Genomic DNA, 14,802 nt, shown 5'->3' on the forward strand with positions numbered 1-14,802 from the left:
CTATTCACATGCTGACATAGGCTGCAGCCAGACGCAGTGAGGCCTCTGGTGCCCATCCGCGGGCCGACGACAGCAGCTACTGGCACAGTCATGAAAAGCAAAGACACCTGGAGTTGAAATTCTCATCATTTTAATGGTCAATTGCTTCTGGTTGGCTCTGGAAGGTAGTTAAACAATCAACTTCAAGACCCCCCACCCAGCACACTCACACCCCTCAGCTTCCATCAACATTTCATGCCCAGTCAGAATCTCACGGCCTCAGACTCCCTGTGGGTTGCGGAAATCCACAGCTTAGTGTGGCGAGTTGAAAAAACCCTTGGTACATTTGTGATCTGTGTTATTTTTGAAAAATAACAACTATTAAACCAAACACCTTCCTGGGCTCTGTTGCCTCATGGAGCAAAAAAATGTTCCTGTGCGACCTGCATACTCGGCTGTCTCCTGTGGGCCGGCTGCCTGCTCAGGTGCGTGCGATCATACGGCGTAGAGCTCATACACCTTCTTTACACAGTACACCAGGGCGGCGAGCGCTATCGTGTTGTGCAGTCTTTTTCTGTGCAAGTCGTCCTTCCGGACCAGCACCACGGGGGTGGAGGAGGTGAGTGTGTGCAGGGGCAGGCGGGACAGTTTATAAGCGTCGTACTCCACTTGGTACTTGCAGCAGGGGTCAAACTGCCAGGAGATGCCGTAGAGGGTGCAGCAGGCCAGGCTCAGCACGCCCGCGGGCAGGGAGATGTAGTGGGAGTAATCTAGGGGCAGTGCCAGTGGGGTGAAGAGGCAAGCGGTGCCCGCCAGCACGGTGGTCTTGTGCAGACAGTTGCCCACAGTGATCCAGCGAGCGGTCTCATCTCCGATGCGGGTGGGCTCGATCACGATGTACTTGTACTGGGCTTCCAGGGCCTGCTCCAGCTCATACTCAAACTGGTCTTGGGCGTTCTCCCCATTGTAGATCTCATGCACAATGTAACAGTCTGTGGCCGACAAGCTCACCCTTAGGAGGGAGAGGCAAGAAAAAGACAAGAGTTAGCTGGGAGCACTTACTAGGTTTCTTTGCTGAGACACTGAGGGGAAGGCACTGAGGCGGAGTCTGGCCTCAGCTCAGCCGAGAGCCTGCACTCTTGAAAACACCACGTCTCACTTAAGTTTCTATCACCCTTAGAACCCAACATTCAAGATCATCAGTAAAGAATTGTTTTTCTGAAAGAATAAAATAATGGAATATAAAAAGGTGCAGGAGTACCCTAACCTCACTGCAGTGGATGGACAGGTCTGAGTTAGCTGAGCTCCAAGGAAACAAGGATGAGGTCAGCCCTGAATCGCATTAACACACCCAACACAGAAGCCCAAGGTCAGCAGGGTGAAGTCAGGGCGACTGCAGGACCTGAGGCAGATACCACCAAACACTCTGCCCATGCATGGCTCAAAACCAGTCACCTCTGGTCCGCAGAACACTTTTGCCCTGGGCGACTGAGAACCAAACGCCTCTGGCCCTTGTGGAAGGACATGCTGCACAAAGCCCCCTGGCCCTCCCCAGGCCAGCACCCCCAAGCACCCCAGCACACTGCTTAGCGAAACAAGCCCTTTGATTTAATCAGGAAAAGAACAACAGTGACTGACACTTAGTGGACCTGGGAACCCATGCTGACCTGTAAGCCCAGGACTGAACTTACTCTCACAGAGACCCACTCCCAAGGGCTGAGCTAATCTGACTCCCCCCCCTCGGACCAGGGATGGGTCACAGGATCCTCAAAGTGGAGCCTTATGCATCAAGGCCCAACAGCAGCAGTGAGGCAGTTTCCAGATTCTCAGCCTGAGGGCCTCTCTAATGCAAACTTCCCACCCAGAGCACTCTTCCCACACCCATGACGGGCAAACCTCATTACAGACCTGTACACACCTGGCATTTTCGTTTGGCTTGTTGCGGCCTGTCCTGATCTTTCTGAATCTCCACACAGCTGTCCAGTACAGCTACTTTTCTCCTAGCTCTGTGTTATCTGTTCATCTGCTCAGAGGCCTTCTTTAGCCCAGCCTCTGACAGGACACTGCTTAGACACAGCTCGTGAGGCCGGATCAAGTTGTTTAATCCATATTATTACCAGGCTGTGCAGAGCCACCTCGTCACATGCCTCAGTGAAAAGCAGCCCTTTGCCCTGGCCAGTCGGTTGGGCATCGTCCCAGGCACCGAAGGGTTGCTGGTTCTATTCCCAGTCAGGGCACATGCCTGGGTTTTCGGGCTCAATCCCTGGTGGGGGGTGTGCAGGAAGCAGCTCATCAATGTTTTACTCTCACATAAATGTTTCTCTCCCTCTCTCTCTAAAAATCAGTAAAAAATCTTAAAACAAAATAACAGCCCTAGCTGGTTTGGCGCAGTGGTTATAAGTGTCGGCCCACAGACTCGGGTTTGATTCTGGTCATGTACCTCAGTTGCAGGTTTGATTCCCGGCCCCGGTTGGGGCATGTGCAGGAGGCAACCAATTGATGTACCTCTCTCACATCAATGTTTCTCTCTGCATGCCCCTGGCCCCGCCTGCTCCACTCTCTGAAAAAAGGAAAAAAAAATTCAATGGAAAAAAATATCCTCGGGTGAGGATAAACAACAATAAAATAATAATAAATGATCAACCCCTAGAACCAGAGTTCAGCATGAAGGGAGTCTCAGGCCTCCTTCAAAGATGAAAGCAATTACATGGTACAGCTGGTGGGAACGGGATTGTTAGGGGCAGACGCTAAGGAACAAGGACGAGATCAGAGAGCGAGACTACAGTGACGCCACCCGTCACTGCTCCCAGGTGGGACTCAGCACACACAGACAGACAGACACACACACACACACACACACACTCGCGCGCGTCATCTGCAGAGGCAGGCTCTCCCTTTGGCTGGATGTCTCACTCTCCTGTGGTCACGTCAGAAATGAGGAGGCACTGGTGCTGGGCTGGCAGTGCCACCAAGTGCAGTGGGAGGAGCTCTGCTGAGTGGGCCCTGCATGCCTGGGGCTCAGGACCAGGGAGCTCTTATCCTGAAAAGGTATCTGTCATTCAGCTAGGCTCAGGGAAGCCTCCTCCTTAATTAAGTCACCAGCCTCATTAAACTGTGCCCTGGGGAGAAGTCCTTCCCTGGGGTTGGACAAGCCTCCTAAACATGGGATGCTCCCAAAGCGCCTGCTGCGTGTGCCCGTGGCCAGGGCTGCCTTTCCGGTGAGGTGACGAACGTTTCTGTAAGAACCCACCGGAAGTTTATGAAACGGGAAATGTCGGGTTTTCCTTGGGAAAGCCTTTATGGAGTTTTTCCATTTGATTTTAATTCAGAGAGATAAACAAGAGGCCATTTCAATTATTACTCCCAGGCAGGGTTCAGCACTGAAGGTGGAAAAGAAGAAAACCTACTCGGACCACCTGGAATAGGCTGCCTGTCCCCAAGTTCCTCAGGTGGAGGAGACTGGTTTCCAGGCGGATCATTCCTGGCCCAGAGATGTTTCAAGTTCATTAGCCAAGAGAGACAGAGGGGAGAGACAAGAACAAGGGAATGGGGGGGGGGGGGAGGGGGGGAGGGGTGGTCAACTCACTCATGAAGAGGCAACACTGCAAAGTCAGCTGTGTGTCCTGCTAACTACCACAGTGAGGCCAGGGACAGCGGCTGCTGCTGGTATCCAAGGCGAGCTTTCTGGCCACAGAGTCCTCTGGGACACTCAAAGCAAAATGCAGGTATCAAGGCTGAGATTACAGAATGTTCTTGACAAACCCCAAAGCTACTTTAGTCACGTAGTACCCTTCTGTACCCAGCAGATTACAGCTATCCTGTTATGAAAAAAAAATACTGTTGGACGTACAAGAGAATGCTAGTTGGAACCACAGCACCTCGATATACTACTTCATTTGGAAACACATAGTGGGCAGATCCCACCCCACCCCACCCCATGCTGAGTCCTCTCCAGTTCCTTCCCCGCTGCCCTGGCCTCTGTAAGCCCAGCTGGCACCCACACCCTCCCAGGCCCACCTTCCCAGCCATCCTGGTGGGTTCTCTCGGGTTCCTCGGGTAGGAGTGGTAGGCAAGGCCATCCCCTGTCATTTGTCAACACAGATTAGTGTGTGTCCCTGGGTCCCACGGAGCCTGGAGTATGTGAGGCACGCCTACTGTCAGCCCAACAGCATAGGAGCAGCGGCAAGCACACAGGCCTTCAGCTGTGGGCAGTCCCGAACACCACGGCTCTGAGGAGCATGTGTGGGCACGGTGCACTCACCTCGTGCACACACCCTGCCAAAGCATCCGCACTCCTACCGTCATCGCAAACCAGCTCTCCACAGTGTGTAGACTAGAGCACAGCCACACTGAAGTAACCTCCCAGCACCTTCACACCAGGCAGGCCCGCGGCCAGCCCAGTGGGCGGTGCCCACACATGGCCAGAGACGCACCAGTTCCTTCATAAAGCAGAGCCACCACACCCAAAGCAGCGAGGGATGTGTCCACTGGAAAGCATGGAATCTGGAGCCTAGAAAAGATTCCTAGAACCCCGATGTACAAAAAGAAAACAGCAAGGCTCAAAACAAACCAGCATGTACAACCCTTTGCAGAGGCCACCCACCAAGCAGTCAGCACCTGCCCCTTCTACCTGGGCTGTGGCAGCTGGGACACCATCAGACCCTGCAAATGTAGGTTTTAAAAACGTCCCCAATCACCAGATTCCATTCTGCATGGTGGGCACTTCAGAAACCTGGTGGCGAAGGATGCCCAGGAGTCATGTCCATAACAGCCCAGCTATCCAGCGTCCCCTGCCCACCCCGACCCCCCCACCCCCCCGCCACACACGCGGCTTGGTTGTTTCAAGGAAAGCACCCAATCAGAAGGTTGCCTTGAACCATTTCAGCCAACCCCCATGAACCTAGCACACGAGAGTAGATTGCAGAAAAGCTTATGTGATCCTGGGGCTTCCTATGAGACTATATTTTAGCTTTTTATTGCAGTTGTGAAATTATCACTAAGAGAGCGTAATAAAAAGAGTGTTCTAAAAAGAGAGAAAGCACTGATAATGGAAAAGTCTCTAAGAAATAAAGTTAAGCGTCAGTTACAGAGCAGTGTTTATGGTATACTGCCTTTAGTGTATTTTTTAAACCGTATACATTTGCTTTTATATGCACAGGACCCTCCTGGACAGATATACAAATACCGGAGGACTATGTCACTGGGGAGGGGACAGAAGCGCTTCAGTTAGTACTTACAGAGTAGGGCTGCTCTCCCAGACACCTCTCCCAGGCTGGCCTCACGGCCTGGCCAACAGCCTGTGGAGCAGCTCCCACCTATCTGAGCTCGAGCGGTGGCTGCAGACACTGGCACCAGGACGGGCTCTTGAACTTGCTCCTCCTCCACCTTCAACCAGTCAGCCGAGACCCGAGACCTCCCTCCTCCTCGGAACCTGCTCCAGCTCGGGCAATGCTGGGAAACACTCATCAAAGGAGCCCACAGACACTGCCTTCCCATGACAAGGCAGCCACAAGGATCGGCCACGAGGAGGACCGCAAGACAGACTCCGCTTCCCCTGGGTCTAGGCCAGTGGTCGGTAAACTCATTAGTCAACAGCCAAATATCAACAGTACAACAATTGAAATTTCTTTTGAGAGCCCAATTTTTTAAACTTAAACTTCTAACGCCACTTCTTCAAAATAGACTTGCCCAGGCCATGGTATTTTGTGGAAGAGCCACACTCAAGAGGCCAACGAGCCGCATGTGGCTCGCGAGCCGCAGTTTGCCAACCACGGGTCTAGGCCCTTCCTGGTCCCCTGACCCACTGCAAAGCCAATCTCAAAGGAATCTGCGGTTACTGAAGTAGTCACCAACATGGGGTCCCCAAATCTAGAAACACCTCACCACAGTCAGAGCTGCACAGGAATGCTTAGAACAGCACTACTTGGCCCCCATCGATGTGACGTCCCCCAGAGCAAAGGTGGAGGAGTTCCGGGGTGGGGGCGGAGGAGGGGAAGAGGCGGAGCGGAGCAGGTGCAGGACCACGCAGGGGACATTTCACATTCAATCCGAAAGCACACGGACTAAAGGGTGTGCGATCAGGATGTTTCTATGTGTGCTGCCTGCGAAGAGAAGCAAGGAGAGGACAGACAACTCAGGAGAGCAAGGTGCCTCTGCCTGGGCGGAGACACATGGGCCAGGGTGATGCTAGTTTTCTATTTCTTAAGCTTAGTGGTGAGTACACAGGTTTATTAACTTTTAAAAATATGGTAAAATACACAAAAAAGTACTATCTTAACCACTTTTAATGTGCAGTTCAGTATTAGAAGGTATGTTCATATTGTTGTGCAACCTGCCTCCAGAACCTTTTCATCTTGCAAAACGGAAACTCTGTCCCCATCAAACAACTCCCACCCACACCGCCATTCCACTTCTGTCTTTATGAATGTGACTGTTCTAGGCACCATGTGTAAGTGGAGTCATACGTATTTGTCCTCTTGTGACTAGCTTACTTCACTTGGCACAATGTTTTCAAGGTTCCTCTGTTATACAGCACGTGTCAGAGTTTCCTTCCTTTAAGGGTGAATAATATTCCAATGTATGTATAAACCACATTTTGTTTATCTTTGTCCATCAATGGACACTTTTATTTCCACCTTCCAGCTATTGTGAATAATGCTGTGAATGTGGACGTAAAACTATGTTTGAGTCTCTGCTTTCAATCTCTGTGGATATATACCTCGAAATGGAATTGCTGGATGGTAGTTCTATTTTCCTTTTCTGAGGAACCACCATCCTGCTCTCCACAGCGGCGCACCACTTGACATTTTCAGAACCAGTGCAAGAGGGGCCCCTCCCCACAGCCTCACCCTCACGGTGAGTTTCATAGTAGCCATCCTGATGGTGTGAGGTGGGAGCTCATTGTGGATTTGATTTGTACTTTTTAAGATAATGGCTTTATTGCCGAAACCGGTTTGGCTCAGTGGATAGAGCGTCGTCCTGCGGACTGAAGGGTCCCGGGTTCGATTCCGGTCAAGGGCATGTACCTTGGTTGCAGGCACATCCCCAGTGGGAGGTGTGCAGGAGGCAGCTGATCGATGTTTCTCTCTCATCGATGTTTCTAGCTCTCTATCCCTCTCCCTTCCTCTCTGTAAAATATCAATAAAATATATTAAAAAAAAAGATAATGGCTTTATTGAGACAAAATTCACACACTATGGGATTCACCCACTTAAGTGTACAATTCAACAGCTCAGCACTTTCACCCAATTGTGCAATGACCACAATCAATTTTAGGACATTTCATCATCCTGAAGACCCGTCAATCCTCATTCCCCACCTCCCAGCCCCTGGCAACATCCATCTGCTGCTTGACTCTGTGGGCTGCCTGTTCTGGGCCCTCCATGGACCTGCACGCACCCCGTGCCCTGCTTCTGTGACCAGCTTCTATCATTCAGCATCACGGTTTCAAGGATCATACATATGGTGGCTAGTTTAAGACTTGTCAGAAATATACTTCTGAAGTGTTTAATATCATTTAAAAAAATCCAAGACAAATGATATGGGGGGCATCAAAGGTGCTATATACAAAATGGTCAATAATGGTTTTGTTTGAATAGTGACCTAGCAGGTGATTCTTAATTTTTTCCTCATGCTTAGAATTCTGTATTAAAAAATATAAATATGTGCTTCTTTTATAATGGGAACATTATTATAAACATTTTCAGGGAAAAATATTGTTCAACAGCCCTGTATCCTTGGGGTGAAGAGACCAGAGAGCCACAGGGCCCCCAAAATGCAGGGGAACAGGAGCAGCCCTTCACTCGGGCAGCGGAGTGCCTGCGAGAAGCCTGCATGCGGGAGCAGTCCGCTCGGTGAGGCTGAGCACAGCAGCTTCGGTGCTGAGGTGTGTGCGGGCCTCACTCCCCAGTCCTCAGCGAAGAGGAGGAGATCCCAGCTCCCTATTTCACGCAAGCAAGCACTGCCATGCTGCCCTTTCCTGGTAATGCTAGAACCAGAACCAAATATAACCAGAGTGGAAGCACTTGCTGTAGACCCATTTCCTAGCGGGCCCTGGCCTCACAGGCAGGACTGAGGTGTGAGCTCCCATCCGAACTACAAAAGGCTGTTGATTCTGAGTTCCCTGAAAGCAGAGGAAGTATCTTCACCCCAGCATCCCAGCCCTGGGCCTGAATGTGACAGACATGAGCAGAAGTACGTTTGAAATGAGTGACGGGAGAAAAACTACAGTCATTAAGAGAACGGGTGGCTGAAAATTAAACCAGGTCCATATGTCATGTTGCTTTCTCCTTAAGAAGCACGTGGTCACTCGGTCACCCATGATACATGAGGTGCTGGATTCTACCTCTACCCCCCAAGTCTAGAAAAACCCACTGTTGGCTAACCAAAAATTGCTTCCTCCAGAGCCAAAGAAAGCAGACAATTCTATGCTGTGGATTTAAGGGCCAGACGGGACAAAAAGGCACAGACATGCAGCCCCAATATTGAGGACAGTTCCAAATCGGACAAGGAACTTCCTCTCACAGGGCCCACGTGCAAGAGAACACCTTCCCCCTCTGTGCTCTGGTAACTGAGCAGCTCTCTGCTTTGAGAACAAGAACACAGTGCATCAAGTGTGGGAATCGAGAGGCCTGCATTCAAGTTCCCTCACAGTCGCTCCCTGGCTTTGCGTCCAAAGGCAACCCCCTGGCTACTCAGAGCCAGCTTTGCGGGGTCAAGTGGGTAAAGGCCTAGCTCTCCCAGGTGCTGCAGCAAAGGGGAGAGGCTGGGTGTCCAAACCAGTGACCGCTGAGAAGCACCACCCAGTGTTTACATTAAGTAAAATTAAAGCATTCAGTTCCTCAGATACACGAGCCACACTTCAAATGCTTTAAAGTCACAAGTGGCTAATGGCTACCCTAACGAACAGCCCTGAGTAAAGAACTGTTAGGACTACTAAGTGATTCTGGGCTTTCCCAAGAACTCTGGGCCTGTATGGTTGCTGCTGGCACCAGGGACAGAACACCGTGGCAGCTGGAGGGTCCTGTGTGTTCATTCTGTGGAGTCCTTCCCCTTCCCTCCCACTATCCTCACTCACAGAGGTGCATGCAGATGCAAACACACGCATGCATGCACGCACACAGAGGCTTGGGGCAGAGAAGCCAAACTCAGCCTTCTTCTCACCTCCCTGGACATAAGATCATTCCTCTTCTTCAGAAAGTTGGGCCTGAATTGGAATGCAGCCTAACAAGTTACTATAGCTGGAAATCCAGGTTGCTCAAATGAATCAAGTGAAACAAATTTATGTATAAGAGGATGCACCCCAGCAGACCCAACCCACAATGCCCAACTTCTGGAATCAGAAAGTATGGCCAGCTATGCACAACTCCACCTCTGGTGGCCAGCTGGACGGGACCCACCACCCTCCTGGCTGCACATGTACAGACATGGGTGCAGATGCTGTGTGCACGGCTCATCTGGACCAGGAGGAAACAAACATTTCAACCACACACCAGAGCCATAATGGGAGTCTTTCAGGAGAAATAAAATACCACAAACCCCTAAGGTTCTTCAGTGCTAAAAGGAAAGGATCCGATCAGAATGAGGGGAGTGTGCCCCTGCCATGTGGCACATGGGCCTTCTATGCAGCTGGACTGGGAACTACACCCTCCACAGCCATCCAGAGCCATATCCATCTGATTCACAGATTAAAGCAGAGCTGTCAAAAGATCAAGTACCAAGGAATAGAGCGTGAAAGACATGCAAGGAATCCCCCCGAACGGGCTGCCTGAAAATGCTGCACAACCAGGGGAGGGCCATGAAGCAAAAAGTGATTTCACCCTAAAACCCGAGCATTTGCTTCAGCGTGCCTGGCCCTCGGGACGCCACAGGCCTGCAAACAGCGCTGCTGCCTCAAATCATGATCGGAATCAGATCAAACACACCTTCAGGATAAACGCAGGAACTGAGAGCATATAGCTAGCTGTACTCACATTCCAACAAGCACGGAGAACTCAGGGTGCGCAGGGCCCCGAGAGAATGAAGACAAGGAGCCCAAGGGGACAGGTGGGGCCGTCTGTGAGCTGATCCGGGCTGGTGCCCAAGTGGCAGAACACACAGGTACATGCACTGTGCCTTCCTAGGTAGGCAAGTGTGTCTCAAAGACGTCGATAGGCCAAGTGGCAGTCTGTTTCGTGTGCTCGCTGCCAGTGTGCTGAATTTTGGACAAGAATTCAGGTTACAGCTCAGAGTCTGATGTTCTTCATTACAAACATTGTTGATTTCCTAGATTTAATGGAGTGGAGAGAAAAATCAACATGCAAGCAGCTTTCATTTTGCTATTTTCACCCTCTCCTAGTTCAGTCTAGACCAGCAGGTTCCTGTCGCTAGGACTTCCTGCACTGATGCCTACGTTCTGTATCTCTATCAACGACACAGTCACAGCCACAGGTGGCTACCAGCACCTGAAATGTGACTAGTGTGACTGGGGAGCTGAAATTTTCATTTTACTTAATTTTAATTAATTTAAATGTAACTGCCACATGTGACTAGTGGCTCCTGAAGTAACACAGTTCTAGACTCAAGAACCAGGTAAAGCAAGAATCCATATACTGTGTATCCTAAACTCGACCATCATTAACACACAGCTGACTACAGAAATTCTCATGGACAATCTGGCACTGATGCCTTTAAATACAAGGCATGCTGTGGACTCTGCAGCCACTGGCAATTCTAGAAAGTTTGCCCAAAGCATTGCTCTGCTCCAACCCCTGCACCAAACAAGACAGTTTCCTTCAGTTTCAGCATAAAGCAAATTCCAACCAGGTTTGTGCAGCAACTCAGGGAAGTGTTCTTACAATGTGGAACTGAGATTTGAATCAGCACAAATGTGACATGGAGCAACGTCATTTAAGAGAGCAGTAAACAGCCACATTTCAGTTATAAGAGCCAATAATACACGTGGGCCTCATAATCTATGGTGCCTGCCAATCCATTAATCCAGCCTGCCCCACCCAGTCTGCCCACCCACACAGCGCAGGAATGGAGGTATGCCCAGGAGTCAGCTAGCTGGCAGGGGCGACGGTGTGTGGGAAGATTATGTTTCCATTCCTTGCTCACATGGGACACTGAGGGAAACCAGGTCCCCAGCGAGGCCTCACAGCCAAGGCAAATGAAGTCCCCATGTCCTCCCACCCGCATCTCCACCTGGAAGGCAGATGGCGCAAATAGAGGGGTCCCCCTTCAATAGTGCATAATATACAAGGAGAGCTGGTGTCACCCAAACCACCAAACCAGATGCCCATCTGCATGTGCGAGCAGAGCCTTCAGTTCCAGGTCAAAGGTTGCAATCTGACACCTAAGGAGACCAGGCAGGTAACAGCAATGAGTCAAAGTGTCAGGTGAAGAATGATGGATGAACTAGAAAGCACTGGACCTGACCAAAAAAGTCGGCCACTACTCAGCTTTTCAAGTGGAGGGGTGGGTGGGTGGGTGGGTGGGTGGGTGGGTGGGTGGGTGTGTGTGTGTGTGTGTGTATGAAATCCCTCAATCTGAAAGTGCTGGCAACTAACCTAAATTCTCTTAAAGATGGAGGGCCTATAATCAAGGAATGGATTCAGTCTATGGGCTGTTGGTTTGCAAACTCAGTTTTGAATTAATGATTGTCTCAAACCAAGGAGAAAAAAAATCCCCAATATCTCATTTATTTTCTTTTAGTGTCTTTTTTTTTTTTTTAATTGATTTCAGAGAGAAGGAGAGGGAGAGTTAGAAACATCAAAGATGAGAGAGAATCACTGATCGGCTGCCTCCTGCATGCCTCACACTGGGGATCAAGCCACAACCCCAGCATGTGCCCTGACTGGGAATCCTCCTGGTTCCTGGATCCATGCTCAACCACAGCCACACCGGCTGGGCCCCAATATCTAATTTCTTAGCTCAGTTAAAGCTTAACAGCCCCTGCCTGGGGCATCCCAATATGGCCCTTTCAGCTGTTTTTATCCAGTAAGGAGAAATGCCTTTCTCTCTGATACTCTTAAAAGTTTTCTAAACAGGTTATTTCCTATTACTAAAGGATTAATGTTTGCATTAAAGACCTTGAAAATGTTTCCTAGTTTTTAAGACCATTGGAAAAATCCTCGAGGTCATTTCTTTCATTTCTTTCTATGTCTGATCTAAGAAATACAAGGTCGGAGTTGGGGAAAAACAAAAATATATCTGCTTACCATTCTCTGCTTTTCCAAGACACAGGAAACGCAGAACCGATAACACTGGATATCTCTGAGCTCGGGAATAAAAGGCAAGCTAAAGGGGTCCGTCTACCACTCAGGGATCGTCTAGGCTGGGCACACCGTCTGCAGGCGCCAGCGATGAATATTTGATGGAATCGCCCAGAGAAAAGGAATCACAAAATGGGGTAATTGAGAGAAAGCGGTGAGGGAGAGAACTCTTCTTTTTGACAATCCTCACCAAAAAGACAAAACTAGTAAACAAAACAACTTTCCTTCCCGGCTGACCAGCACGGTGCCCATCACGCCCTAGCGGGGCCAGGCCGGTTAACCCAGGCGACCCCGCCGATGCCCCGGTGCACATCCTCCCAACTTCCCGCGGCTCCTGCTGCGGCCGCTTTCCAGAAGCAGAAACTGCACGTTCAGCACGGCACCTACTCCAGCCCCACCTTCCAGAAACCATTTCTCCAAATGGAGGTCCTCAGAGGAAGGAAAGCTCCCAGCTCCCTCTCCAACGCCATTCATTAGGAAAGGTCACTGTAAAGGACTTCCACAGCCGGGGCGCTCGCGGAAACCACCCGAAAGTAGTCCGAGTCCCCTCCCGAGGCGGCGGCGGATCGAGGCCTGAGGCCCCTGGGGAGGGCGGTGGCCGCCGGCCACAGAGCGGACCGCGTCCCCCCCCCCCCCCGCTGCGCCCCTCCCTCGGAGTCCGTCCCCGCCACGTCAGGGCCGCAGCCGGGAGGCGAGCGTGGCCGGCGGGACGGGATCCGAACGCCGCTCGGCCCGCGGGCAGCAGGCGGGCTCCTAGGACCTGCGCGGCCCGGTCCGGCCTCGCTCCAGATCCCGAGCCCCCGCGGAGGCCGCTTCGGCACGGCTCCCACGCGGCTGCGGGTCGGCCTGCACCGGAGCCCCGCGTGCCCGGCGGAGCAACGGGAGGGAGGTGGGAGCGAAGGGGGCGCCCGGGGACGAGGGCAGGGACGGCGCTGCAGCCACAGGCGGCCTCGCTGGCCACGCGCCCTGCGCCTCAAGCCGGGGCACCCGCCAGCGCCAGGCTCACCTCTCTCGGGCGCCTCCGCTGCCCGGGCCCAGGCGCCTCCGTCCCCACGCGGCCATCTTGCAGACTCTCGGCTCGCGGACGCCTCGCGCGGCGACCAAGGCAGCGCGCGGGCCGACGGGAGGTGTAGTCCGGACCGCAGCCCGGGACGGCGAGGGAGGCGGGGCCGAGCCGCCCCGGACTACAATGCCCACAATGCACCGGGCCGGCAGCTCCCGCCCCGCGTCGCTTGGGAAAGGTGGTAGTTGCTGCCGGTGGGTGAAGCGTCGGCCTCCGCAGAGTGCGGTTCGGCGCCTCCTTAGAGATCGTTCTCCCAAGTTCGCTGCCTGGGAATCAGGCCCCACCCGCTCCGATGTCCCGGGGTTTCGGGAGCGGGAGCTGTGGGAGGGCTTTCGGCGCCCGGCTTCTCTGCCCACTGCTTCCTGGCGGGCCCGGCGCCTATGCTCCCTCCGCGAGCGGCCCTCCTGCCCTTCTCGGCTGCCTCACCGTTAAGGTCACCGGGCGGGAGGCGCTGCTCCTCCTGCTTCATCCCCCAAATTACCTGGGTTCGGGGAATCCTTTGGAGACCAGACAGGCGGGGTCCCTGCTGCACGGAGGTGCCTGCTCGCAGGGTGTTGGAAGAGACTGAAAGCAAAGGAAGAGCTACGCCTGTGGTCCATGCGGTGGAGGAAACGGCTCTGCCGTGGAGAAAAGCCCATTTAGGGCCACAGGGACCCTCAGCCCGCCACACACCCCATGGACGTAATCTCATATTTTGGTGTCTTTGAAAGTATATGCTGAGCGGATCATCCCACCTGATGGCGATATGTTGTAATGAGCTGGTTATTAATCACAGGAAAGGAGCAAAGGGAAGGCCAGACATTGCAACTTCATCAGGAAGCTGCAACTTCACGCTCCCAGGAAGGGAAGGGAGCCAACAAAGGGAAGATGGGCGCATGCCCAGTAAAGTTGGGGTGACTGGAGAAGGTACTTGTCTGTCAATCATACCTGGGGATGGGAATGGTTGGCCAAAATGGGCGTGGCCACTGCTAGCTCAGTGGCTTAAACAGCGAAGTTCGCTCTCTTATTGCTCTTCCCTCTTGGGCTCTTGTTGCTCCAGGTGTGTTCTCCTGCATTTGCCTGCATGGCCCACAGCCGCGCGGACCCCACGCACAATGGACTGAAGGACTGCAGCGGCCTGATACTGTATTGGACTATGTGAATATGGACCGGAAACTGGACACGCTCTGATTTCAGCTCTACTGAAACCCCAGCTACACTTCTAAGACTGGACTGAGGGAAACCGAGGGGTGTCATTCCACAGAAATAAAGCTTTCTACCATATCACAAACCTCCCATGGGGGCCTCTGGAAATTCTTATCCAGTGGTACCCCAAGAACCCCACTTCCACGAGCAACGGGGGAGACAAGTCCCTCTCCTACTGTAATAATGGGAACCTGTGCTTTGCCTAAATACCTCTGTCAACTATGCTTGACCAGCGATTTTCAGCCTGTGTGCTGCAGCATTTTCTTTTTAATCCTCACCCAGGGATATTTTTCCATTGATATTTAGAGAGAGGGAAAGACA

General features: G+C 52.2%; 1 protein-coding gene across 4 annotated transcripts; it reads right to left on the reverse strand.

The window, feature by feature from the left end:
* Nucleotides 1–113: 113 nt before the first annotated feature.
* On the reverse strand, nt 114–13,341 carry TMEM11 (transmembrane protein 11). Of its 4 annotated transcripts, XM_080682853.1 has the most exons (4): nt 13,240–13,331; nt 12,180–12,308; nt 9,951–10,242; nt 114–991 (listed from the first exon to the last, which is right to left on the reverse strand). In XM_080682853.1, coding segments are annotated over exons 3-4 (519 nt in total). In that variant the 5' UTR covers nt 9,953–10,242; nt 12,180–12,308; nt 13,240–13,331; the 3' UTR covers nt 114–474. The 4 variants fall into 4 exon arrangements, with proteins under 4 accessions (XP_080538979.1, XP_080538978.1, XP_080538976.1 ...); XM_080682852.1 differs by lacking the exon at nt 12,180–12,308 and having other exon boundaries at nt 13,240–13,335; XM_080682850.1 differs by lacking the exons at nt 9,951–10,242; nt 12,180–12,308 and having other exon boundaries at nt 13,240–13,341.
* Nucleotides 13,342–14,802: the final 1,461 nt, after the last annotated feature.

This window comes from Plecotus auritus (genome assembly GCF_963455305.1).
Source record: "Plecotus auritus genome assembly, chromosome: 7".
In the NCBI taxonomy this organism is placed as follows: domain Eukaryota; kingdom Metazoa; phylum Chordata; class Mammalia; order Chiroptera; family Vespertilionidae; genus Plecotus; species Plecotus auritus.